The sequence below is a fragment of the Mustelus asterias genome, chromosome 2 (assembly GCF_964213995.1).
Source record: "Mustelus asterias chromosome 2, sMusAst1.hap1.1, whole genome shotgun sequence".
NCBI lineage: Eukaryota > Metazoa > Chordata > Chondrichthyes > Carcharhiniformes > Triakidae > Mustelus > Mustelus asterias.
In genome coordinates this window covers 161782103-161809431 of record NC_135802.1, presented here as the reverse complement: position 1 = coordinate 161809431, position 27329 = coordinate 161782103, and the positions used below count along the sequence as shown (strand labels likewise).

The 27329-nt window shown below is 46.3% G+C and overlaps 1 protein-coding gene across 3 annotated transcripts in view; it reads left to right on the top strand.

Moving 5' to 3' along the window:
• LOC144504205 (cadherin-6-like) overlaps positions 1-27329 on the top strand; it is a 172725-nt gene that overhangs the window by 111752 nt on the left and 33644 nt on the right. The window contains exon 7 of one of the 3 annotated variants that reach the window (XM_078229318.1): positions 17451-17460. The exons of the other annotated variants lie outside the window; for them this stretch is intronic. Within the exon in view, the coding sequence (XP_078085444.1) occupies positions 17451-17460 (10 nt within the window). The remainder of the gene's footprint in view (positions 1-17450; positions 17461-27329) is intronic. 3 annotated transcript variants of the gene reach the window in all.

The window sequence follows — 27329 nt, the reverse complement described above, 5'->3', positions numbered from 1 at the left end:
TGAGTGATGCACAACAGGAGCCAATGAGACGCATCGACTCCAAGAATGAGCGAGTGGCTGAGACACAAAGTCCATGAAGGCAGTCATAAAGGTTCCAATGACATGCTTTCAGAGTTCTTGCTAGATCTCTCGCTCGCCGGTGTTCCTGATCTCTCCGAATCCCTCTTCCCATGCATGTGTGGGCATGAGGAGGAAAATCAATAAGGCTGGAAAATGAATTTTTAAAGTTTAAAGTCTTTAAAGTTTAGAATTTATCGTTGTCACAAGTAGGCTTGCATTAACACCGCAATGACGTTACTGTGAAAATCCCCTGGCCGCCACACTCCGGCGCCTGTTCGGGTACACTGAGGGAAAATTTAGCACGGCCAATGCACCCTGACTAACACGTCTTTCGGACTGTGGGAAGAATCCGGACGGAGCACCCTGAGGAAACCCACCCAGACACGGGGAAAACGGACATACTCTGCACAGACAGTGACCCAAGTCGGGAATCGAATCCGGGTCCCTGGCGCTGTGAGGCAGCAGTGCTAACCACTGACTGTGAGACTTTTCTGAACTGGTTTTGGAATATCTGAAAGCAGATTTTTTTCTCTTCAATGTCTTTGTTCCTGTTGTTCTTGAAACCACTCTGGATCTTCCCCTCCTCTGTTCATACAGCGAGCTGATAAGGTTACCCCCCACCCCCACCCCCCACCACCCCCCTCCCCCCCACCCCCGCCCCCCCTCACCCCCCGTCAGCATCGAATACAATCAGAATTACAGAAAATGCAACTGGAGGGTAAAGCTCGCTTTCTGTTCTGTTTCACCTTTAATCTTTAACCCCTAACCTTGAAAATATATACGACTACGACAATAATTGTTTTTGGTGCTTCCTGGGTGCCAAATAATGGGTAATTCTATGCTGTTAATCTCAGCAGTTAGAAACTGAAGAGAGATTGCCCAAGATAGTTATTGTAAGGCCCTTACAACTACTGGTCCAGATAGACTTTCATTCACTCATTGTCAATTGGATTTAAAGCCAGGTTCTGATGACAGGTACAAAAAAAATTCTCTGTAATAGAATAACAGACAATAATTAACCAAATGCCCCTTAGATTCTGTACTTTATGTTTAGTTTGAGGTTACAAATTTAATTTTGTTAGTTCACACTCCTAAATCTTAAACCAGTTTAATGAATTTACATAACACAGGTCTTAAAAGACAATAAACAATACAGCACAGAGCAGGCCATTCGGCCCATCAGGCCTGCACCAATAAGAGGTTTCTATCCCTCTGTTCGCCTCCCATTCATGTGTATATCAAGATGTACCTTGAACGTTGCGAATGTGCCTGTTTCCACACCCCCACTGGCAGACCGTTCCAGGCACCCACCAACCTCTGTGTGAAAAACGTTCCCCACACATCCCCCGCACAAACTGGTTCTAGTTTTTCTAGCAGAAAAACTAGAACCAGAGGGCACAACCTCGGGCTAAAGAGATGACCCTTTAAAACAGAGATGAGGAGGAATTTCTTCAGTCAGACAGTGGGGAATCTGTGGAACTCTTTGCCGCAGAAGGCTGTGGAGGCCAAGTCGTTGAATGTCTTTAAGACAGAGATAGATAGGCTCTTGATTAATAAGGGGATCAGGGATTATGGGGAAAAGGCAGGAGAATGGGGATGAGAACACTTTTTAAAAGACAAAATTGTACCCGCCTCTACTACTACCTCTGGCAGCTTGTTCCAGACACTCTCAACCGTCTGTGTGAAAACATTGGCCCTCTGGACCCTTTTGTATCTCTCTCCTCTCACCGAAAACTTACCACCTCTCACCTTGAACCTGTGCCCTCTTGTAATTGATACTTCCACCCTGGGAAAAAGCCTCTGACTATTTACCTTGTCTGTGCCTCTCATAGTTTTGTAGGCCTCAATCAGGTCGCCCCTCAGCCTCCGTCTTTCCAGTGAAAATAATCCGAGTTTATCCAACCTCTCTTCATGCAATGTTTGCATTCATGTCGAGGGGGCTAGAATACAAGAGCAGGGATGTACTTCTGAGGCTGTATAAGGCTCTGGTCAGACCCCACTTGGAATATTGTGAGCAGTTTTGGTCCCCATATCTAAGAAAGGATGTGTGGCCATGGAAAGGGTCCAGAGGAGGTTCACAAGAATGATCCCTTGTCGTATGAGGAACGGTTGAGGACTCTGGGTCTGTACTCGTTGGAGTTTAGAAGGATGAGGGGGGATCTTATTGAAACTTACAGGATACTGTGAGGCCTGGATAGAGTGGACATGGAGAGGATGTTTCCACTCGCAGGAAAAACTAGAACCAGGGGGCACAACCTCAGGCTAAAGGGACAACCCTTTAAAACAGAGATGAGGAGGAATTTCTTCAGCCAGAGAGTGTTGAATCTGTGGAACTCTTTGCCACAGGCGGCTGTGGAGGCCGGGTCATTGAGTGTCTTTTAGACAGAGATAGATAGGTTCTTGATTAATAAGGGGATCAGGGGTTATGGCGAAAAGGCAGGAGAATGGGGATGAGAAAAATATCAGCCATGATTGAATGGTGGAGTAGACTCGATGGGCTGAGTGGCCTAATTCTGCTCCTATGTCTTATGGTCTTATGGTTTTACCTAAATCCCTCCAGACCAGGCAAAATCCTGGTGAACCTTCTAAAGTAAATGCTTACTGCACATGGTGGTGAGATTCATAATCTTCAGCAACTCAATATGAACAATTATCATGGGGGTCAGAATTCTGGGAGTTCCTAACAGCACTGTGGCTGTATCTATAGCAAATGGCCTGCAGCGGCTCACCACCAACGTCTTCAGGGCATTTAGGGATGGATTATAAACGTTGACTTAACCAGAGCGATGTCGCATATTCCAGGAGTGAACATGAGTTCCCTGCAGGTCTCAAATTGGCATACCAATGCTGCGTGTCATGGTGGCATCCAGGCAGATTCAGTCCTGCTCATGAGAAGATCATACAACGCGTGGGAGCTGTAGACAAAGCCTTTTATCTTGTCCGTTGTAAAATATCTCTCTTTTCAGCAGTTCTCCATCTTGGTATCTCCAAGAAAACAGCGTGTGTTACTGGCTGATTCAGAACGCAAGTGCTTAATCAACCACCAGGATTTCAGAAACCTCTGACAGGGCGCTAATTAAGAGGGTGAGGTGGGAGATTGAAAGCTGGGCCCTGGGAGAGGTTTCGTGATGTGGTGGGCTGGCACACTTGACTTGAAGGGAGCAGAGTTCAAGTTCAGCCTGGAAACAAAAAGTTATTTCTCTTTCTGAAGTTAGAAGCACCCCCATGTGAAATAATCCCGAACAGTCAGAACTCAGTATAGCTTCCTTCGCAACAAATTCATAAGCTCTTGACAGAGACTGAGAGGTGCAGAGGAGATTCACCAGGATGCAGCCTGGGATGGAACACTTAAGTTATAAAGAGAGGTTGGATAGGCTTGAGTTGTTTTCTCTGGAGCAGAGAAAATTGAGGGGGCGACCTGATTGAGGTATTCAAGATTATGAGGGGCATGGACAGAGTGGAGAGGGAGCAGCTGTTCCCCTTAGCTGAAGTGTCAGTCACAAGAGGACACATGTTAAAAGTGAGGGGTGGGAGGTTTAGGGGGGATTTGAGGAAAAACCTTTTTACTCAGAGGGTGGTGACAGTTTGGAATGCGCTGCCTGGGAGGGTGGTGGAGGCGGGATGCCTCACATCCTTTTAAAAGTACCGGGATGAGTGTTTGGCACGCCATAACATTCAAGGCTCTGGGCCAAGTGCTGGCAGATGGGATTAGGTGGGCAGGTCAGGGCCTTTCATGCGTCAGTGCAGACTCGATGGGCCGAAGGGCCTCTTCTGCACAGTAGTATTCTGTGATTCTATGATTCAGACTCATTGGGCTGAATGGCCTCTTTCTGTGCTGTACTGTTCTATGATTCTATGCAGTGTGACATTTCTACTTTCAATAAGTTTAACAAAATTTGAAGAAAAAATCGAGAGCAAAATAAATCCAGCTCATCTAGTCGTTGTCATATTGCTATTTCCAGCTTTACAATAGTGACTACACGTCAGAAAAGTACTTCATTGGCTGTAAAACAATTTGGGCCATCCTTTGGACGGAAGGCGCTATCTAAATGCAAGTCTTTCTTTTATCTGCCAGAATGAACAACGAGGAACGCATTCCCCAGAGGGTCCAGAGAAGTGTCCAGTATGGAAAGTAGATATATTTGCCTTGCTACAGTCGGGTTATTCTGGTCTAGGGCTGTTTTAAGGCTGGAGTTCAGGTCTGTAATGGAGACCTTTACACAATACCCTGTCCTAGGAGGACCTGTTGTTCACAGCCAAACATTGGACTTTTCCATTCCTATAATTAGCAGAAAAAAACAATTAAAAATGTAATTAAAAACTTTCTCTGTATGAAGTCAGTTGATTTAAGCTCTTAACGCCACCTATAATCTCAGCTTCAAGGATTCCTTGATGTATTAAAGGAGATATGGAAATCCAAGACACACATCTAGTGGGTCAATCAACAGTAATCATCAGATGGCTCAGTTGATAGCACTCTTCCCTTTAACACAGAAGATCGTAGGTTCAAATCCCTCCCCTGGAGTTCAGCAGGATAATCTAGCCTGGCCCTCCAGTGTGGGACTCAAGGGGTGCTGCATTGTCTGGGATGCTGCCTTCTGGACGTGACATTAAACTGAGGTCCCATTTCTCTTCTCAAAGGGCAAAAGATCCAGTGGCACACTTGCAAAGATGAATGAGAGTTTTATTCCTCATTTCCGGACCAATTTTTATCCCTTAATCGACACCTCAAAAAGCAGATAACCCTCGTCATTAACACATTGCTATTTGTAAAATAGCTGCTGACATTCAAAGAACAAAGAAAAGTACAGCACAGGAACAGGCCCTTCGGCCCCCCAAGCCTGTGCCGATCACAATGTGGAGATGCCGGCGTTGGACTGGGGTAAACACAGTAAGAAGTTTAACAACACCAGGTTAAAGTCCAACAGGTTTATTTGGTAGCAAAAGCCACACAAGCTTTCGAGGCTCTGAGCCCCTTAGCTGAAGTGTCAGTCACAAGAGGACACATGTTAAAAGTGAGGGGTGGGAGGTTTAGGGGGGATTTGAGGAAAAACCTTTTTACTCAGAGGGTGGTGACAGTTTGGAATGCGCTGCCTGGGAGGGTGGTGGAGGCGGGATGCCTCACATCCTTTTAAAAGTACCGGGATGAGTGTTTGGCACGCCATAACATTCAAGGCTCTGGGCCAATCACAATGCCAGCCTAAACTAAAACCGCATGCACTTACGGAGTCCGTATCCTTCCATTCCCATCCTATTCATGTATTTGTCTAGATGACCCTTAAATGCCGCTATCGTACCTGCTCCCACCACCTCCCCGGGCAGCGCGTTCCAGACATTCACCACCCTCTGTGTAAAAAACACTTGCCTCGCACATCTCCTCTAAACTTTTCCCCACGCACCTTAAACCTATGTCCCCTCGTACTTGACTTTCTTATCCTAGGAAAGAGCATCTGACTATTCACCCTGTCCATGCCACTCATAATCTTGTAAACCTCTATCAGGTCGCCCCTCAACCTCCGTCGTTCCAGTGAGAACAAACCGAGTTTATCCAACCTCTCCTCATAGCTAATACCCTCCAGACCAGGCAACATCCTGGTAAACCTCTTCTGTACCCTCTCGAAAGCATCCACATCATTCTGGTAGTGTGGCAACCAGAATTGTACACAATATTCCGAATGAGGCCTAACTAAGGTTCTGTACAGCTGCAGCATGACCTGCTGATTTTTATACTCAATGCCCCGACCGATGAAGGCAAGCCGCATGCCTTCCTAACTACTTTATCCACCTGCGTTGCCACTTTCAGTGATCGGTGGACATGTACGCCCAATTCCTACAGTAACTACACATCAAAGGTACTTCAATGTCCGTGACGCCCTTTGAGATGTCCATTTGTGACAATAACAATGTGTCCAATATAAATTGTGAGTTTCTTTTTATTTTAAATTTACGTAGACAAGAGTAAGATTAGACACTTGACTTGGGTTACCCGGAGTATTCATTCAGATGTTCTGCTTGATAGAGAGCAAATTGTGTTGTGATATTGCATGTGTGCCAATGCAGACAATGGCATGTACCTTTAAAAAGCTGCATAGGTGACACTACCATGTGCAAGGCAGGAGGTTAAAAGGTGCAGCCACCATGCTAGATGCTCATTATTGCCTGTGATCCCTAATGAAGACTGTCTGTGACTCTGCAAGACTCCATCTATACCTCATGAATCAGGCATAAAGTCAAGTAAAATAAAAGCAAATTATTGCAGACGCTAGAATCTGAAAAAGAAAATGCTGGAAAATCTCAGCAGGTCTGATAGCGTCTGTGGAGAGAGAACAGAGCACGTAGACAAGGGGGAGATTGACAAAGGTGTAGAATCATAGAATCCCTACAGTGCAGAAGGAGGCCATTCGGCCCATCGAGTCTGCACCGACAACAAGCCCACCCAGGCCCTATCCCTGAAAGCCCACATATTTACCTTGCTAATCCCCCTAACAAACATCCCAGGACACTAAGGGACAATTTAGCATGGCCCATCAACCTAACCCGCACCTTTGGAGTGTCATAGACAAAAGGACAAAGGCAATGTAAATGATCTTGGCTAAGAAGGGTGATGATCGCGGCCCAATAAGAGATCAAAATGTGTTGGCAGAGCAAAGGTAAGCAGTGTGCCAAAGGACAAATAGAATGGTTAAGTAATCAGTCCATGTAACTGTTTGAACCCAGGCTCGATCACAGCCTGTGCAGTGCTGTATATAGCTGCTGCTTGTAAGAAATTTAATCCCATTGTGTTGAACCAGAATCTTCATCACACTCAATATCTTGCTCAGCATAGAGACTAGAGGTCTACATCGAGACCCTCGGCACGTATGGTGGCAACAGACCGTAATAGACCACGGCAAATTCAGCTCATGGAAAAGAGCAAGAAGAAAAAGGTCGTAAATATCTTAGGGACAGGAAAGATGATAGGGTTCATAATCCTAAATGAGGAATCTCCAAGGGAACAAGTTATAGTTGTTGTTTGAGCTGATTCCTCCCCCAGACGCGGGATGAAAGATTTATATTTGTTTTGTGAGTGTTGCATCTTGGCTTGGTCTGGCTAATTAAACCATTGCGGATAACGACAGTCAGTGGCTGGTGTCTGAGTGCCACCTGCTGGTGAGATTGGAGCAGACAATCCACGGTTCACTCAAACCAAGGTGAATGTGAAACCTTCGCAGTTTTACCACCCACCTGTCCCTCTGTGACAGTGCACCCCTCCCTCCCTCTCTCCCCCCACCCCCAACTAAAAACTGTATGTCGGCAGTTGCTGCTCTGAATGAGCTGCTGTTCTACACCAGTTAGCGTTCGATGGAGAAATGGAAAATTGCTTTCATTTGCAGCCTGCTGGAAGAAATCCATGTGAAAAGAAAGACTTTACATTTAGAGAGCGCCCTTCAGGAACGTAGCGCGTCCCAAAGCCCTCTACAACCAGGGAAATATTTTGAAATAAAAGTGGGAAGGATTGGAAATGCACAGCAGCATCAGTGGAGAGAGAAACAGAGTGAATGTTTCAGCCCTCTTCAGAACTGAAGCAGGGTAGAAATATGATGGGTTTTATGTCGTTGAAATAGGGGAGAGTGGGTGGCACAGTGGTTAGCACTGCTGCCTCACAGTGCCAGGGATCCTGGTTCGATTCCAGCCTCGGGTCACTGTCTGTGTGGAGTCTGCACGTTCTCCCCATGTCTGCGTGGGTTTCCTCCAGGTGCTCCAGTTTCCTCCCACAGTTCAAAGATGTGCGGCATAGGTTGATTGGCCATGCTAAATTGACCCTGGTGTCAGGGGGACTAGCTAGGATAAATGCGTGGGGTTACGGGAATAGGTCCTGGGTGGGATTGTGGTCGGTACAGACTTGATGGGCCGAATGGCCTCCTTCTGTACTGTAGGGATGCTAAGAACAACAGGGAAAGTTTGGGATGGGGTAGAGGACAAGAGTTTAAAGTTTATTTTATTCGTGTCACAAGTAGGCTTACATTCACACTGCAATGAAGTTACTGTGAAATCCCCTAGTCGCCACACTCCGGCGCCTGTTCACATACACTGAGGGAATTTAGGGAGAGATTAAATGACAAAAATGTCATGGAACAAAAGGCAAAGGGAGTGGGAATGGTTGTAACGAAGAAACAAAGGAACTGACCGGCACGCCCGCCCCGGGGCTCGGAGAACAGCATTCTCCATTGACCTCGGGCGAAATCATACGAACCTCGGGTGGATGTGCCGGTAGAATTCCACCCAAAGTTTTTGTCCAAAGTGACTGTTAATGGTAGAACAACAAGTGACTCTGTCTGAAAACAGAAACACGAGAAACAGGATTCAGACTGACACACGGCAAAAAACAGAACCAGACAGAGTTCACGGCCTGAAACTGTCCAACTCATTGCTGGATCCAGAAGTGTCTAATCAGGAGATGAGGTGCTGTTTCTCGAGCTCACGTTGAGCTTCACTGGAACCCTGCAGCAGGCTGAGGACAGAGACGTGAGCATGAGAGCAAATTGCTGAGTTAAAGTTGAAAGCAACTGGAAGCGCAGGGTCGTACTTAGAATCACAGATTCCCTACAGTGCAGAACGAGGCCAACTGCCCATCGAGCCTGCACCAACTCTCTGAAAGAGCATCCCCACCCAGGCCCTCCTCTCCATCCTATCCCTGTAACCCTGTGAATTTACCATGGCTACTCCACCTAACCTGCAAATGTTTGGACACTAAGGGGCAATTTAGCATGGCCAATCCACCGAACCTACACATCTTTGCACTGTGGGAGGAAACCGGAGCACCCGGAGGAAACCCACGCAGACACGGGGAGAATGTGCAGACTCCGCACAGATAGTGACCCGAGGCCGGAATTGAACCCAAGTCCCTGGCACTGTGAGGTAGCAGCGCTAACCACTGTGCCACCGTGCCACATGCGGACTGAGCCAATGTGTTTGGCAAAACATTCGCCCAGTCTGCGTTTGGTCTCCCCTGTGGAGGGCATCACATTGTGAACATTGAATACAGCAGACTAAATTGAGAAGAATACAAGTGAATCACTGCTTTACCCGGAAGGAGGGTTTGGGGCCTTGGCAGTAAGAGGGAAGAAGTAAAAGGGCAAGTGTACACTTCCTGGTGGCATGGTGCTGGATTGGTAGAAATGGTGGAGGACAATCCTTTGAATGCGGGGGTGGGTGGGGTGGAACGTGAGGAGAAAAGGGGAGCGCTCTCACAGTTCTGGGAGGCAGGGGAAGGGACTAAGAGCAGAAGGGTTGAACAGAGTTGAGGGCCTTGTCAACCCGAGTGTGAGGAATCCTCGGTTGAAGGAAAAGGAAGGTGTGTCAGAAGCATTGATGCAGCACAGAACAAAGGATATGGAGCTGGAGAAATTGAGAGAAATGAATGGAGTCCTTACAGGAAGTAGGTTGTGAGGAAGAAATGTTTTTGATCTGTAGTCACTGTTGTAATAGGGAAAACTCAGCAGCCAATTGGTGCACAGCAAGCTCACACAGAAAACAATTAAATAAGTGACCAGATGACCAATCACAATCTTTTAATGATTTGTCCCTTTAAGGGTAACACAGCAGAGTAAGGGTCATCTAGCCTAGGTGACCAATCGGGACTCAGAGCGGGGAATCAGCCCAGGAGAAGGAATTCCCTTAGGCAGAGGTGTTCCAGAACTAGCAGCACACACGTTGCTGCTCCTGTATCTTAGAATCTTAGAATCCCTACAGTACAGAAAGAGGCCATTCGGCCCATTGAGTCTGCACCGACCACAATCCCACCCAGGCCCTACCCCCATAACCCTACATATTTACCCACTAATCCCTCTAACCTATGCATCCCAGGACACTAAGGGCAATTTTAGCATGGCCAATCAACCTAACCAGTACATCTTTGGACAGTGGGAGGAAACCGGAGCACCCAGAGGAAACCCACGCAGACACGAGGAGAATGTGCAAACTCCACACAGACCCGAGCCGGGAATCGAACCCAGGTCCCTGGAGCTGTGAAGCAGCAGTGCTAACCACTGTGCTACCGTGCCGCATGTAGTTCCTTGTAAATAAATGCTTTGCTGTACACTAATGCAATTGTTGAAAGTGCATCATTGCAGTGATAATAACTGAGGGATAAATGTTGGCTAGGACACCAGCAAGAGCTCGTGTGCTCCTCATTAATAGCATGCCATCCACCAGACGGGCCTCACTTCACCTGAGAGACAGCACAGCGCTGAAAATATTTGTCTGGATTTTATACTCAATTCTGATCTGAACCCACAATCTTCTAACCCAGGGTGAGAATGTTACCCAGTGAGCCATCTCTGACACTGGAGCTAAAGCAAGGAGTGCAAGTCTGCAAAGTGAACACAGCAATGCCCTTGGTTATAAAACTGCCCCTACCTTGCCCCTACCTCAGCTAATCTAACGCTGAAACCCTCACTCTTACCTTATTACCCCGAGGGTGCAATCCTACCGGCCGTTCACACCACACCTCGCTGCAGCGAGGTCGGAGAATTTGGGATCCCGCCAAATCTCCGTTCACTGCAGCGGGATGGGAAAATCCCGATGGACTGAACGGCCGTAATATTCCGGCCCGAGACTTTACTACTCCAAAGCACTCCTGGTCAACCTCCTGTAAACACGAGGTCCCCCAAAACTCTGCTTCTCCACATCAAGTCCTCTTCATTCAGCACCCTCTGTGTTCACTGACCTCCCGGCTCCTGGCTAAGCAATGCCTCCATTTTAAAATTCACATGCTTATTTTCAAATCCCAACACAGCCTCACCCCCCTCTCTCTATCTTTGTAATCCTCTCCAACTCCACAAGGATCTCTGTGCTTATTAAATTCCGGCCTCTTGAGTCTCCCCGATTTTAATCAGGCTACCACTGGTAACCGCATCATCAGCTGCTGTTTCCCAATGCTCTGCCTTTCTCTCTCTCCATCATTCCAACTCTCTTTCCGACTATAAGGTGCTCCTTAAAACCTACTTCTTTGTTTGATCATCTGTCCTTTTGTTGCTATCTGGGGGAGTTTTTGCTCCCCCCCCCCCCCCCCCCACCTCCCTCCTCCATCACTCCACAGCGTGCTTTCTGCCAGTGGGGGTGGGTCACCATTGGCCACCAGCGGAATCTTCCAGTCCTGCTGACGTCTGCAGCTGGGGAAAACCACCATGGGGGAAGTTGGAAGGGGAGGGGATCGGGGGGTGGGGAGGGGAAGGGGATAGCGGGCCATATGGTGGGGGGGAAGAAGTCACCATTGGCAGGACCAGAAGATCTCTCCAGCAGAAAGGGCTGGAAAATTCAGCCCCCAGTTTCTAGTTTTGCTTTATGGTGCTGCTATTAAACCCCCGAGGACGTTTCATTACAATAAATGTGAAAAATAAATTGATGTAACCTTTTACATGAATGTGAGGACTGGGTTAAATCGTGTTCACCTTCGCTGTGGCAACATTACAAAACTATTCCTAATTAGAGTCATAGAGTCACAGAGCAATACAGCACGGAAAAAGGCCCTTCGGCCCAACCGCTCCATGCTGACCATGGTGCCCTCCCAGCTACTCCCAGTTGCCCGTGTTTGGCCCATATCCCTCTAATCCTTTCCCATCCATGTACTTAACCAAATGCTTTTTAAATGTTGCAATTGTACCTGCCTCAACCACTCTCTCTGGCTGCTCATTCCATACACGCGCCATCCTCTGTGTGAAGAAGTTGCCCCTCAGGTCCCTTTTAAATCTTTCCCCTCTCACCTTAAACCTGTGCCCTCTAGTTTTCAATTCCCCTTCCCTGACTATGTGCGTTCATCCTATCTATGCCCCTCATGATTTTACACACCTTAGTAAGGTCAACCCTCATTCTCCCATGTTCCAAGGAATAAAGTCCTAGCCTGGCCAACCGCTCCCTGTAACTCAGGCCCACTAATCCTGGCAACATCCTCGTAAATCTTCTCTGCACTCTTTCCAGTTTATCAATGTCTTTCCTGTAACAGGGTGATCAAAATTGTCCACAATACTCCAAGCTCGGCCTCACCAACGACTTATACAACTGTAACATAATGTCCCTGTACTCAATGCCCAATTCGTCTGGATATCTGCTGAGTACAGTAAGAAGTCTCACAACACCAGGTTAAAGTCCAACAGGTTTATTTGGTAGCAAATACCATAAGCTTTCGGAGCGCTGCTCCTTCGTCAGATGGAGTGGAAATGTGCTCTCAAACAGTGCACAGAGACACAGAAATCAAGTTCTGTAACTTGCTTTCTGTGTCTCTGTGCACTGTTTGAGAGCACATTTCCACTCCATCTGACGAAGGAGCAGCGCTCCGAAAGCTTATGGTATTTGCTACCAAATAAACCTGTTGGACTTCAACCTGGTGTTGTGAGACTTCTTACTGTGTTCACCCCAGTCCAACCCCGGCATCTCCACATCATCTGCTGAGTGTCAGAAAAATGCATTAAATTGCCCAAAATGCCGTTACAATACTGTCCAACCCTGAGATACATGGAAGCCTGAAATAGGAGGCAGCAAGTACTTTGAATCATAATATGTTTAAATATTAAAAGTTACGTTGTAGTATGAGATCATGTGGGCCATTATTTTTATTGAATTTAATTCCCTTGAATGCCATTTTATCACAATGTTTCACACACTTATATTAAATTTCTCCTGCGTGTAGTCAGTGCAGCGCAGAGTTTATACCACCAATGAACTAAAAATTGCACCCAAGTTACAGGGTCATTCTAAATGTTAGCCACAATATAATTTAGAAATGTTTTTTTTTAGAATTCCTCATTGTTCATCAAATGATGATCCCCGCAAGTACGTTGCACTTTTGGTCTTACCCTGATTCAAACATTCGGATAAGCATTTGAGTGGGAATGAATCAGGATGTTTTGGTAGCAGGCAGTGTGTGCTTGAAACACAAGAGGCGGTTTTTTGCTTATTTTCAAACATTCTAACAATCATAGAGCTCATTTTTATTCCCCAAATTTTAAATTGGCGAATTAAGGAACCCACAAAGTCTCTGAAAAATACATGGGGTTCATTTCTGTAATTGCAACACAAAAGAAGGTATATTAAATTTATATGTAAATTGTTTACACCATACTGTGCTCAGAATGTTGATCCAATGGGTATTGGATCAAATGATACAGACTCGCTGGGCATTGTGCAAAAAAGATTTACTAGGATAATACCATTGCCAAGAGGTTACAGTTGTCAAAATGACTTGAATAGGTTGGAACTCCTTGCTACAGGAGGTATTGAGGTACAATGGGTAGCATCCCTGCTTCTCTGCTAGAAGCTCCAGATTCAGGTTCCACTCCAGGACTTAACGGCCAAGGAACGTGCTTTCATAATGTGGCTAAACTTGAGTATTAACTTGTAAATCCTTCCACCATGCACTCGTGGCAGGCAATAAGAGTGGGAGTGACTCCTGGTCAGTTATCTGGTGGGATGTACATTACTGGAGCCTCTATCATCACTATCCATAGAGTCATAGAATCTCAACAGTGCAGAAAGAGGCCATTCGGCCCGTCAGGTCTACACCAACTCTCTGACAGAGCATTTTACCCAGGCCTACCCCCCACCCTATCCCTGTAACCCCAGGAATTTACCCCACTAATCCTCCTAACCTACACATCTTGGGACACTTTAGGGGCAATTTTCCAAGGCCAATCCACCTAACCAGTACGTCTTTCAGACTGTGGGAGGAAACCGGAGCACCCGGAGGAAACCCATGCAGACACGGGGAGGACGTGCAAACTCTACACAGATAGTCACCCTTAGCCGGGAATCGAACCCGGGTCTCTGGCGCTGTGAGGCAGCAGTGCTAACCACTGTGCTACCGCGCCGCTCAGACTGCAACAGGCATATTGCTGCAGAAACCTGGACCGGGATTCTCTGATCTCATTCTCTCCATCACTGATGCCAGTGAGAATGGAGAATTCTATGCTCAGCTAAAACTCCATTCACCGCAGCGGGACTGGATAATCCCAGCGCGGATGGGATCAGGGAATTCTGGCCTTGAACTCCCTGGGTGAACTGTAACATAAAGTCCTGTTGGACTTTAACCTGGTGTTGTGAGACTTCTTACTGAACTGCAACATACCACCAACTCTGCCTTAGAAAAGGGGGTGAGGTAACCTGATAGAGTTCTCTACAACTGTACAATTAATATAGATAATATGGGTGGGATTATACGGCCCCACTTGTCCTGAAACCGTAAAATCCCCCCGGGGTCAACAGACCTTTCCATGGTCCGCCCCTTGCCCGCTCCGATTCCCATGGCGGGTGGGATGGTAAAATTCCGGCCTATATTTCCACTTTTAGAAAAGTCCAGAACTAGGCATCATTAATATAGGAAAGTCGCTAATGAATCAGATAAATAAATCAGTGGAAACAATTTTACCCAGAGAATGTGGAACTTGTTGTCATATAATTCATTCATGGGACATGGACCTCGTTGGCTGGTCAGCATTTATTGCCCATCCCTAGTTGCCCTTGTTCAGAGGGCAGTTGAGAGTCACCCACATTGCTGTGGCTCTGGAGTCACAGGTAGGCCAGACTGGGTAAGGGCGGCAGATTTCCTTTCCTAAAGGTCATTAGTGAACCAGATGGGTTTTTCTGACAATGGTTTCATGGTCATCAGTAGATTCTTAATTCTAGGTATTTTTCATTGAATCAATTTCCACCATCTGCCATGGGTGGGACTCGAAACCAGGTCCCCAGAACATTAGCTGAGTTTCTGGATTAATAGTCGAGCGATAATACGATTGAGGGTTATAGGTAAGCCTATATTTAGGCCTAGGTAGGTAGGAACGATAACAGGATTGAGGGTTATAGGTAAGCCTATATATAGGCCTAGGTAGGCAGGGACATGACCGGCGCAACTTGTGGGCCGAAGGGCCTGTTTGTGCTGTAGCTTTTCTATGTTCTATGTTCTAATACCACTAGGCCAATGGCTCCCCTTCAGGAGAGATGAATAATATAGATATATTTATGGAAAAGTTAGCTAGGTGCATGAGGGAAAAAGCAATATCAGGAAATGCTGATAGGATTAAATGTAGAGGGGAGAGAGGACACTCAAGTAGAGCATAGAACTGACATTGACCAGATGGGCCGAATGGTCTTTTTCTGTGCTATATGTTCTGGGCACAATCAGACTGTTCAGTAATTTATCTAGTGAAGGACAGCAATTTATATTTTTATTGTGCCAAAGGGTACTATTCCAGCAAGCGATAGTGGATCAAGTTCACCCTTAAGAAAATCAATAATAATGAGGCCTAAAAATAGGATTGGAAGCCTTTACCTCTCAGTAACCTCTGAAACAAGTTGTCAACTTCATCCAACATGAATTGCAGACTGGATAATGGCATTAGAAGCCACACTATTGAAATTTCCAAGGGGAACATGGGCATAGATTGAGACACAAAAGATCTGCTTGTGTGTGCTGGTATTCGGATCAGTAAATGACATGACAAGGATGTTAGAAGTTTATTTTTACTGAGGTTTTTTTGTAGTGGAGTTGGAAGGTGCAGGCACACACTCTTCCTAGCTCCATAACACATGCTGCAGGAACCTGCAGATCTCACCTCACCCCCACCTCAGCATCAAGTCCACGGAGAAAACTTCTCCTCGTGCAATATCAAGTTGGGACTTGGGCAGACATTTCATGGGGTCAGAGTGAGTCAGACTGCTTCAGGTCCCCTCTGATTGGCATCTGCAGCATCTGGCCTCCACAAAAGGACAGAATGTTCACCCTTTTATTTGCCTGGTGGCCAATCGCACTCCAAAGAGAAGGGCAGTAGCTTACCGTTCAGTAGCCGCCATCGCTCCATCTGTCACCATGGAGTAACCCCAGTCTCCAGTTAGAAACCTGACTTCCTTCCTAAGATGCAGGATCAGTAGTTCATTCGGCCCCTCACATCTGCTTCAGAGAAACACATGGAAACATTGAAAATAGAAGCAGGAGTAGGCCATTCGGCCTTTCGAGACTACTTCAGTGTTCAATAAGTTCATGACTTAACCCTTGCCTCAATTCCACTTGTGCACCTGATCTCCATATCCCTCGGTATACTTGGTGCCCAAAAGTCCATCCATTTCTATCTTGAAAATACTCAATGACCAAACATCTCTGGAATGGAGAATTCCAAAGATTCAAAGTCTCTTCGTAAGCACAGTTTAAAAATAGAAGGCCTCCCATTTACGAGGGAGATGAGAAGAAATTAATTCTCTCAAGAGGGTGGTGAGTTTTTGGAACTCTCTTTCACAGAGAGCTGTGGAAGCAGGGTCATTTTTAAGGCAGAGGTAGATAGATTCTTGACTAATGAGGGAGTCAAAGGGTATCGGGGTGGAGGGAGGGGGAATGCGGAGCGAAGGTTACAGTGGGTTCAGCCACGATCTTATTGACTGGTGGAGCAGGCCCATGGGGCCAAATAGCCTAATCCTCCTCCTAATTCGTATGTTTGTTCTGAGTGAAGAAATTCCTTCTCATCTCAGTCCTAAATGGCTGACCTTATCCTGAAACTATGGCCCCTAATTCAGCCAGGGGGAAGCAGGTGGCATAATGATTAGCACTGCTGCTTCACAGCGCCAGAGACCTCATTGCAGTGTTTCACAGTAACTTCATTGCAGTGTTAATGTAAGACTTACTTGTGACTAATAAATAAACTAAAAACTTAGAAAAATTAAGGGTTTATATATTTCATTGAGTTCCCTCAAGTATAGTGTATAGGGATGGTTTACTGCAATTATACAGGGGACATTGGTGTGAGGCCACACCTGGAGTATTGTGTGCAGTTTTGGTGTCCTTATCTGAGGAAGGATGCCCTTGTTATAGAGGGAGTACAGGCTGATTCCTGGGATGGCAAGTCTGTCATATGAGGAGAGACTAAGTCGTATCGGAATATATTCATTGGAGTTTAGAAGAATGAGAGGGGATCTCATAAAAACTTATAAAATTCTAACAGGATTAGACAGGGTAGATTCAGAGAGAATGTTCCTAATGGTGGGGGAGTCTAGAACTAGGGGTCATAGTTTTCGTACTGAAGTGAGGAGAAATTTCTTCACCCAGAGGGTGGTGAATGTGTGGAATTCACTCCCACAGAAAGCAATTGAGGCCAAAACATTGTGTGATTTCGAGAAGGAATTAGATATCGCTCTTGGGGCTAAAGGAATCATGGGATATGGGGGAAAGGGGAATCAGGATATTGAATTTGATGATCAGCCATGATCAAAATGAATAGCGGAGGAGGCTCGAAGGGCCGATGGCCTCCTCCTGCTCCTATTTTCTATGTAACTCCATTCAATACAGGCTCAATCTACTCAGTCTCTCTAGGACAGCTCTCTGCTCCCAGGAATCAATCTAGTGAACTGTCCTTGAAGTCCAAGCTGTCCAGACCCCATCCGGTTCTAAACCCCAAACCCTGGGCCCAGGAGAAATGAGGCCCAGTTTGAAACTTGAGTGGTCAGTTACGCCCCTTCCTCTGCAGGAGGACGGCGGGGGGCGGGGGGGGGGGGCTAAAAAAAATCCATCCCTCGAGATTGACTTCCTATTAAAAGTCAGTACATTTCAATGCCTTAGTGTGACTACTTAGGTGAGTCTGGGAGGAAAAGCAATTACAGCGCGACACTATCGCTCCGGGCAACCATAAGATAATAACACAAGTATGAATCATGATGGACTTGTACCTGTACAACACTGATAACGCAGCAGCGAGGCAGCGCCTTCATTACAACGCAGCTCTCAGGAGCCAAGTGTCATAATGAGGTGTGAACTCCACAGCATATCCAGATCACAGTCAAACAGGAGTCCAAATCTAACTGGTTAATAATAGAAAATTGCTCTGCGGCTGAAAAGATTATGATTACGGTCTGGCGGTATTTTTTTTTAATACATTTACTGACACCAGGGAAAGCCACAAAACCAGCCCTTATCTGGGAGATCATTTGCAGCACGCGTGTTGAAAAATCATCGGGTTGCTTAGCAGTCGTGGACCAACTGTGTGGTGGGATTTCCCCACAGACTGACAGAAGTGGAGTTACTGATGATTGTGTTATTAATACCTTGCCACTGCTAAGAATTCCTGAGTCTGTCTACATGCCGAGGTGTTAAATTCAAACGGTCTCCAAGGTAGATCGCGTCATCCTTCCCATGCACTCGCCCTGACTGCTGCTTGCTAAAACAAATCCAAAGCACCGATTAGCCTAGTAGTCTGAAATAAAAGCAGAAAATAGTTGGGAATGTTCAGGAGGCCAGGCAGGACCTGGAGGGAAAGAAACAGAATCAACGTTTCAAGTCAGTGACCTTTTGCCAAAGCTTGACAAGCCTGGAGATGTAATGAGTTTAAGTACGGAGGCAGCAGGGGGTGGTGAAGAAGAAGAAAAGGGAAGGTCGGGGAGGTTCATGTTCTCCCCGTGTCTGCGTGGGTTTCCTCCGGGTGCTCTGGTTTCCTCCCACAGTCTGAAAGACATGCTGGTTAGGGTGCATTGACCCGAACAGGCGCCAGAGTGTGGTGACTAGGGGATTTTCACAGTAACTGCATTGCAGTATTAATGTAAGCCTTACTTGTGACTAATAAATAAATAGCAAAAGGCTTTCCAAGTATTAGGCTTTCTGAGTGTAGAATTATATCTGTAATACATTCAAATTGGTCACACATTCCATTTTGAAGGATCCAGTGCAACCACATGGTGATTCTGGTGTTAAATTGTCCACAGGAGCAGTGACACTTTCCCTGTAATACGTCTGTAATACTTGCAGGTGAAATTTAAATTGGGTTTTCAATGTTAATCTGATGACGGACCCACGAATCTCCCAAAAGGGGTTTGTTGAGACTTCAGCAAACCAGGTTGCTGCTATGGGTGCTGCTGTTTTCTGTCTCTCAGCTGCCCCCCACCCTTTGCCTCACACCTCGATTCCTTGACCTGCTCCTGAGCCTCCTGTCACATGCTCTTAGCCTCCACTTCTTCCCCACTATCTACCAACGTGGCCTAGCCTGTCATGTCTTATCTTCAATCCTCAGACTCTCTTGGGCCAGTCAACCTGCTCCATTCTTAAAAATCAAAAACTTCCAATTGTTTTTACTGTGACACGATTAAGCTTCCTTGCTTTTGTGCTTGGGTTGCACCACTTCAAGATCAGAATTTCAACGCAGAACGGAATTCTCCGTTGGCCTCAGGCAGGATTTTACGAGCCTCGCCCAAACGAGGTCATAAAATCCCAGCCCAAATGTCTGAAAAAGATCATTTCTTTCTCAAAGAGCTATGTTACATTGATGGAGCTGTGTTCTGTACATATTTTGGAGGCCTTGCAGTGCAGAGGGTAGCAAACCTGCCTCTGCACCGGAAGCTCTGGGTTCAATTCCCACTTGGCCATGGAAAGTGCGTTTGTAGCAGACTGAGTGTCAACCTGCAAATCCTTCCAACACACACGCTAATGGCAGACGGTGAGGGGGGTGGGGAGAGATCCTGGTCAGCTGTGTAATGAGGAGAATGTTGGAACCCCTTCATAGCTTCAGACTAGCATGCATGTAGAAGTGATTGTTGCCACAGCAACTTGGACTTTCTGAGTGGACTGTAAGGCACCATCACCTTTCTGTACATGGATTACTGCTCCTGACACAAATTGCTGTGATACATCGTGGGAGGAAGTGTCAGCTAAGGGAGAAGGAGATGGATGGAGGTCAGCCATAAAACAGGGGTGGATAGTGGGCGATGGGATACTGTAATAGATTGGGGTTCTGCTAGAGTGTGAGAGAATGGGAAGGGTCAATAAACAAAGAGGGACAGAAGTATTCGGTGGACAGGAGATATGGGTTTGTAGTCAGCTTGGGAGTGTACTGGGTTTCAGCCGGAGATGGGGAGATGAGAGATACAGAGATTTTGATATGGTCAAAACAGATTGACAGTGAAACACATCGGGAGGGGGGCGGGGGGGGGTGGGAGCTGAGTGTGGAATAGTGCAAGGAAGCAGAGGGGGAGAGGGGGAAATGGAGAGAGGAATGATGAGGGGTCAGGATGATTGGGAATGGGTATCCACTGTAAAGTGGACACGGTAGTGATAAGCTTGTCCTTGGAAGGAGAGGGATTGCAAAAAAATGAGTAAAAAGTAAAAAGTAAAGTTTATTTATTAGTCACAAGTAGGTTTACTTTAACACTGCAATGAAGTTACTGTGAAATCCCTTAGTTGCCACATTCTGGCGCCTGTTCGGGTACATTGAGGGAGAATTTAGCACGTCCAATTCACCTAACCAGCACGTCTTTCGGACTGTGAGAGGAAACCGGAGCATCCGGAGGAAACCCACGCAGACATGGGGAGAATGTGCAAACTCCATACAGACAGACACCCAAGCCAGGAATCAAACCTGGGTCCCTGGCGCTGTGAGGCAGCAGTGCTAACCATTGTGCTGCTGTTCCGCCAAGAATTGGAGTAAGGATGATAGGAATGAGGCAGATCTATTGACTAGACTTGCCTATATTCACAGGACCCAAAAATCCACCAGTTTTTTTTTTAACCAGCTTGATTCTTTGATGTTCTCCTTGCTGTCTTTCCATCTTCATCCCCTCACTAACACTCACTCAACCCTTATCTTCATCTCCATGTGGTCCGCTGCTCCTAGCACAGTTCCCACACCAAAGTCACTGACGTTTCTGTATCCCAGTGAACAGTTTTCAGAATTCGCAACTTGGTCTTCAAATTCCCGCCATGACACTGGTGATGCCATCAAAGAATAGCATAAAATAAGGAGAGGGGAGGGTTAACAATGGATCCTTATTGGACTCCAATTTCGCTGTGATCGGAGGAAAATGTATTTATTTATTAGTCATAAGTAGGCGTACATTAACACTGCAATGAAGTTACTGTGAAAATCCCCGAGTCGCCACACTCCGGCACCTGTTTGGGTACACTGAGGGAGAATTTAGCATGGCCAATGCATCTAATCAGCATGTCTTTCAGACTGTGGGAGGAAACCAAAAGCACCCAGAGGAAACCCACGCAGACACTGGGAGAATGTGCAGACGCCACACAGACAGTGACCCAAGCCGGGAATTGAACCTATTTCCTGGTGCTGTGAGGCAGCAGTGCTAACCACTGTGCCACCGTGCCGCTCCATCATGTTGGAGGAGGAAGGGGCATGGCGTGGATGAGACCATCTTAGAGGCCGCAGAGGAATCGAGGATGAAAGATGGACAGTGCATCACGCTCAGAGCTGCAGAAAATGTCAGCCGTGAACTCCTGCTGTAGAGGTTAAAATCTAGGATTGAGTCAAACTGTAAAGCTGCAAGAAAACTGGGCACAGATTTAGAGGTGGCAAAGGGAGGAGGAGCTTGGAGAGGGGATGACAGCCAGCAAAAGATGGGTGATTAAGAGTTTAATAATTGATGGTTTTGAAAGAAAGGGGGAAGAGTGTCTTAAGGAGAAGGAGCCACTTACAAGGGGACCAGGTAAAGAACATAGAGATCAAAGCAAAATACTGTGGGTGCTGGAGATCTGAAATGAAAGCAGAAAGTGCTGGAAAAGCTTAGCAGGTCTGGCAGCAACTGTGGAGAGAGAAACAGAGTTAACGTTTCGAGTCCAAAGTGATTTCTTCAGCACTGGGAGAGGTAGTTTAGTTGGAATGATTTTACATGGAGAGTGGGGAGAGAATGGAGAAATGCAGGAATTCCAGGCTAGTTCCAATTCCAGAATTCAAATGCATTTCCTCTTTGTGCTTTCAGAACAACACGAGGATAAAGTAGATTCTGTATTGTGTGCTCTTTAAATACATGTTCCTAACTTGCCCCGAAGATCCATTTTTAATGTACTTCATCTCAATGAACCATGTATCATTCCGACTCACAACACAGCTGGGACTTACTCCCGGCCTCCTGAAAATGCTCAAATGTAAGGAAATGCCTGAGGATTGGGTAAAACATGACTCACTTTCCCAGTTTTTCCTTGCCTCCCTTTGGGAATGATCTTTCCTGCATTTAGCACTTTATCACTGGCAGATGGTTTAGATGAGAACTCACAGCATGAGGAACTTGCTACTTCCCACTCATTGCCACCATACACTGGAGAACAACTCTTTGTAAATTTATGTTTCAACACATTTTATTTGATGTTCAAACACATGTTAATTTATTTCTTTTGGTGGTTTAGTCTCTTCCCATCCTTGACTGAACACATTGGTTTCTTGGAGGGGGATAACTCCATGGGACCAGTGCCCCACCCAAGGTTTTTTTTTTACTTCATTCATGGGATGGGAGCGCAAGAGGCAAGGCAGCATTTACCACCCAAACCCGATTGCCTTTGAGAAGATGGTGCTGAACCATTTTCTTGACAACAAAGTGAATACTGCTAAAAAGAGGGACGTGTTGCTGAAACTTTTCATCTTGCACGCATCAGGACAAATGCAAGAATGCCCAATTTCAAACAACAATTTATACTGAGGGAGAAGAATGTGCTGATTGGTTGGCAAGATGGTTCTGATTGGCTGAGACGTTGCCATGGAGAAAGCAATGGGGGACTATGGACTCCCCAAGCTCCCGGGTAATTCAAAAAAGGCACAAGGCTTGAACAGATTGATTTCGGTTGCACAGAACGGGTCCCTGTGTATAAATGTATGTCACCTAAATGAGTCATTTATGAGTGCAACTAATTATCTTAAACTGGTTGTTAGCGTAGCTATTAGCACACTCAGGATGGCCCAGCAAGCACTGCCTGATCACATAATCATATCTAACAGCAGACATTTTCTCAACTAACTGATTTGCTAGGTCATTTCAGGGGCTAAGGGTCAATTGCATTGCTGTGTGCCTGGAGTCACATATAGGCCAGACTGGACAGAGGTGGTGGATGGGGAGGCAATGGCCTAGTGATATTATCATTAGACTATTAATCCAGAAACTCAGCTAATGTTCTGGGGACCCGGGTTCAAATCCCACCACGGCAGATGGTGGAATTTGAATTAAGAATCTACTGATGACCATTGTCGGAAAAACCCATCTGGTTCACTAATGTCCTTTAGGGAAGGAAATCTGCTGCCCTTACCTGGTCTGGCCTACATGTGACTCCAGAGCCACAGCAATGTGGTTGACTCTTCAACTGCCCTTGGGCAGCTAGGGATGAATGCTGGCCCGCCTGTGATGCCCATGCCCCATGAACAAATGAAAAAAAAGATCTTTTTTCTCTTAAGGGCACGAGTGAACCAGATGTTTCTATGGGACTTAATAGGATGGAGGGTTATAGATAGGCCTAAAAGGTAGGGATATGTTCGGCACAACTTGTGGGGCCGAAGGGCCTGTTTTGTGCTGGAGTTTTTCTATGTTTCTATGTTTTTTTTGTAGCAGGCTGGTAGTTTCATGGTCGCCATTACAAATATAAGCATTTTATTCCTGATTGATTTAATTCAGTGAATTTAAATGCCCCAGCTGCCACGGTGGAATTTGAACTCATGGACTGCATTTTCCCAGAGGTGCCAGAATCCAGAAGTCGGGACCATTTCTGAGTCCCGGCCTCACACATTGCAGATGTGTGCCGGACGGTCGCATCTTGAATGAAACAACAGTGGGAGACAAATTAAATCCCAGTAAAAGAACATTAGTGAAATATCATATGATGGCGGCATGTATTCCTCTCTGTGGGAATCTCTGCCTAAGGGTAGGTGTGACCCTGTGTGCCGTGATCTTCACCATGGATACGACAAGGCAGCAGATCTCAAATCAATCCAGCTGGATAGGGGAATCAAGCTTGGTGCTTTTGGCACCAGTCTGATCCATACCAAGCCTCCTGAGCCAACTAACCCCTCTAAGGAGCACACGTTGCTGTGGCAACATGAACTTTTACATGCAGCCTGGAGCTATGGACAGTGATGGTAGAGGCTCCAATTTCTTTCCACCACATGGCTGACCAGGAATCTCTCCCACTCTTACCATTGTTTTCGGTGAGTGTTGGAAGGATTTATAAACTGATACTTAACCTGTTTGGCCACAACACACCTTCCTCGGCCTTTGAACCCCAAAATCTCTGTCTCAGAGGTGGGGATGCTACCCACTGCTCCACAAGGCCTAGAATCATAGAATCCCTTCTGCACAAGAGGAGGCTATTCAGCCCATCAGGTCTGCACTGACTCTCATTCAAAGCATCTTACCCAGCCCCTATCCCTGTAACCCCACACATTTACCCCACTAATCCCCCTAATCTACACATCTTGCGACACTAAGGGGCAATTTTTAGCATGGCCAATCAATCTAACCCGCAAATCTTTGAAGTGTGGAAGGAAACCGGAGCACCCATTCTCACATATTTACACACCCATTTACACACTAAGGGGCAATTTAACATGGCCAATCAACCTAACCAGCACGTCTTTCAAACTACGGGAGGAAACCGGAGCACCCAGAGGAAACCCACGCAAACACGTGGAGAACATGCAGACTCCACACAGACAGCCTGAGACCGGAATTGAACGCAGGTCCCTGGCGCTGTGAGGCAGCAGTGCTAACCACTGTGCCACCATGCCGCCCTCACTACTCAATAGTCTTGTCTTATGAGAGCTGGCTAATTAACAGGTCATCTCTGTGTTCACTGTCCAAATAGTGATAATGGGTGAGATCCAGAGCTGGATGTGCAAGACCTCAAAGCCCTCCACAAAAGAGACCTATGGAGGTCTGGCCAGACTGATAGAGTAGCAGGAAGGCACTCCAGCCTTTAGTGTTTGTGGAGCTGGTGAATAATAGAATGCATATAGTCTCCATAATCTCATTATTCAATGTGAAGTCAGCAATCTTGCCATTTGCTGCCGATGAACCCTTCTGAGGATTTGTGGTAGACCATTTAGGACGAAGACAAGGAGACATTTCTTCACCCAAAGAGTGGTGAGCCTGTGGAATTCATTACCACAGGAAATAGTTGATGTCAAAACATTGAATGTATTCAAGAGGTGGCTGGATATAGAATATGGGGCGAATGGGATCAAAGGTTATGGGGAGATTAGGCTATTGAGTTGGACAATCAGTCATGATCGTGATGAATGGCAGAGCAGGCTCAAGGGGCCAAATGGCCTCCTCCTGCTCCTATCTTCTATGTTTCAACAGCATCAGAAGAAGCGAGGCTCCGATATCCCACTGTGAAGCCCTCTCCTCCCATTTTCTGGAGGCAGATACAGTGGGGGGTCAGTGCACCACTGGCAAAATGTTATTGTGCCCAAAATGGCTGCTAGCCATTTTAAGTACCTTAATTGCTACCTGTTGCTGTGGCGTGGATAGCCCATTTTGCTGGGAGGCTGCCTCCGGGAAACTTGCATGGAGATGGGAAAACGCAATAGAGCTTTGCTGAAGAGTGTTGTTCACTCTCTGGGAAAGTTCAGCCCCATGTCTCCAGATCACTAGTCCTGTGCGGATTATTGACATATCTTCAAGATTTGTTATCATCAGGGCATGGTAACCAAGACTAATCTTGTCCTCACACAATTCCCATAGGTGCAGCAGGATTCACTGCATGGTGATTAGGGGTGGAAATTTTGACCAGTTTTCCCCCTCCCCCACTCATGTTTATGCATTCTAATTGTTTTGTCACTAGTTGAGACCAGGTGACTCAACACTAACTAGAGATTAAGTTTGAGCTGAAAATGGCAAGTAACATTCATGTCAAACAAGTGATAGCAATGACCATCTCCAACACGAGAGAATCTAACCATCTCCCCTTCACGTTCATTGGCATTACCATCGCTGAATCCCCCACCATAAACCTCCTGGGGGTTACCAATGGCCAGAAGTGAACTAAACCAACCATCTAAACACTGTGGCTCCAGAGCAGGTAACTCAGCTCCAGACTCCCCAAAGTCTGTCCACCATCGACAAGGCTCAAGTCAGGAGTGTGACGGAATACTCTTCACTTCTCAGGATGAATGTAGCTCCTACAATACTCAAAAGCTTACTACCATACAGGACAAAACAGCTGTATAATTGGTAGCCCATCCATCATCTTAAGCATTCACTCCCTCCACCATCAATGTACAGTGGCAGCAGTGCGTACCATTTACAAGGTGCACTGCAGCAACTCACCAAGGGTCTTCAACTGCAACTTCCAAACTCACAACCTCTGTCACCTAGGAGGACAAGGTGGCAAATACATGGAACACTACCTATTCCCCTCAAAGGCACTCACCATCCTGACTTAGAACTATATCACCATTCCTTCACTATCATTGGGTCAAAATTCTGGATTCCCCCTTCCTAACAGCAGTGTGGGAGTACTTACACCACATGGGCTCCAGCGGTTCAAGAAGGTGACTCACCCCACTTTCTTGAGGGCAGTTAAAATGGATAATAAATGCAGGCTGGGGTGAGTGATGTTCACATCCTGAAAATGAGTAAACAAAAGGCCACCTTTAACTATCTGTGTGACTCGGGTTTTTTATGAGTTAGCAGTGGAGCTCTTTAATGCATTTTCAATCTTCTTTTCAAATGCACCCTTATATTGGAGAACAAAATGTTAAAACATAAATGCATGTCCACAATTGGTCATGTGACAAGTCCTCAATCTTGATTGAATCACCGCAAAAGCACTTATCCATGTTAGAAATATCCTCAGGGGAGCGAGAGAGGAAAAATGGGCAGATATGTTTTCACCGATCATTGACAGACAAATCCTAGGGACCATTGTAGTAAATTTTATATTTCTGATCTACAAAGAAATTACATTAGTTTCAACGGGTAATGAGTTTTATTTACTGTGCTTTATGATATCTACTCCGTGCCTCCAGTCTGACTTCTAAGGTGGGATTTCCCAGTTTCGGGGCGTACCCGGAAAATCCCACCTTAGAAGTCAGACCCGAGGTCAACAGACCTTTCCAGGGTCCACCTCTCGTCCACTATGATTCCCGTGGTGGGCGGAACCGGAAAATTCACCCCCTGGTTTCTATAACTTTTCCCTGAGTCCATACCCAGGCTTAACTAGCCAAGCACAGTAAGCAGCAATTGTAAACAGACTCATTTGTTTTTTACTCATTTGTGGGACATGGGCATCGCTGGCTGGGCCAGCATTTATTGCCCATCCCTCGTTGCCCGAGGGCAGTTGAGAGTCAACTACATTGCTGTGGCTCCGGAATCACATGTAGGCCAGACCAGGTAAGGACGGCAGATTTCCTTCCCTAAAGGACATTAGTGAACCAGGTGGGTTTTTCCGACAATCGACAATGGTTGATGATCATCAGTAGACTCTTAATTCCAGATATTTTTTATTGAATTCAAATTCCAACCATTTGCCTTGGCGGAATTTGAACCTGGGTCCC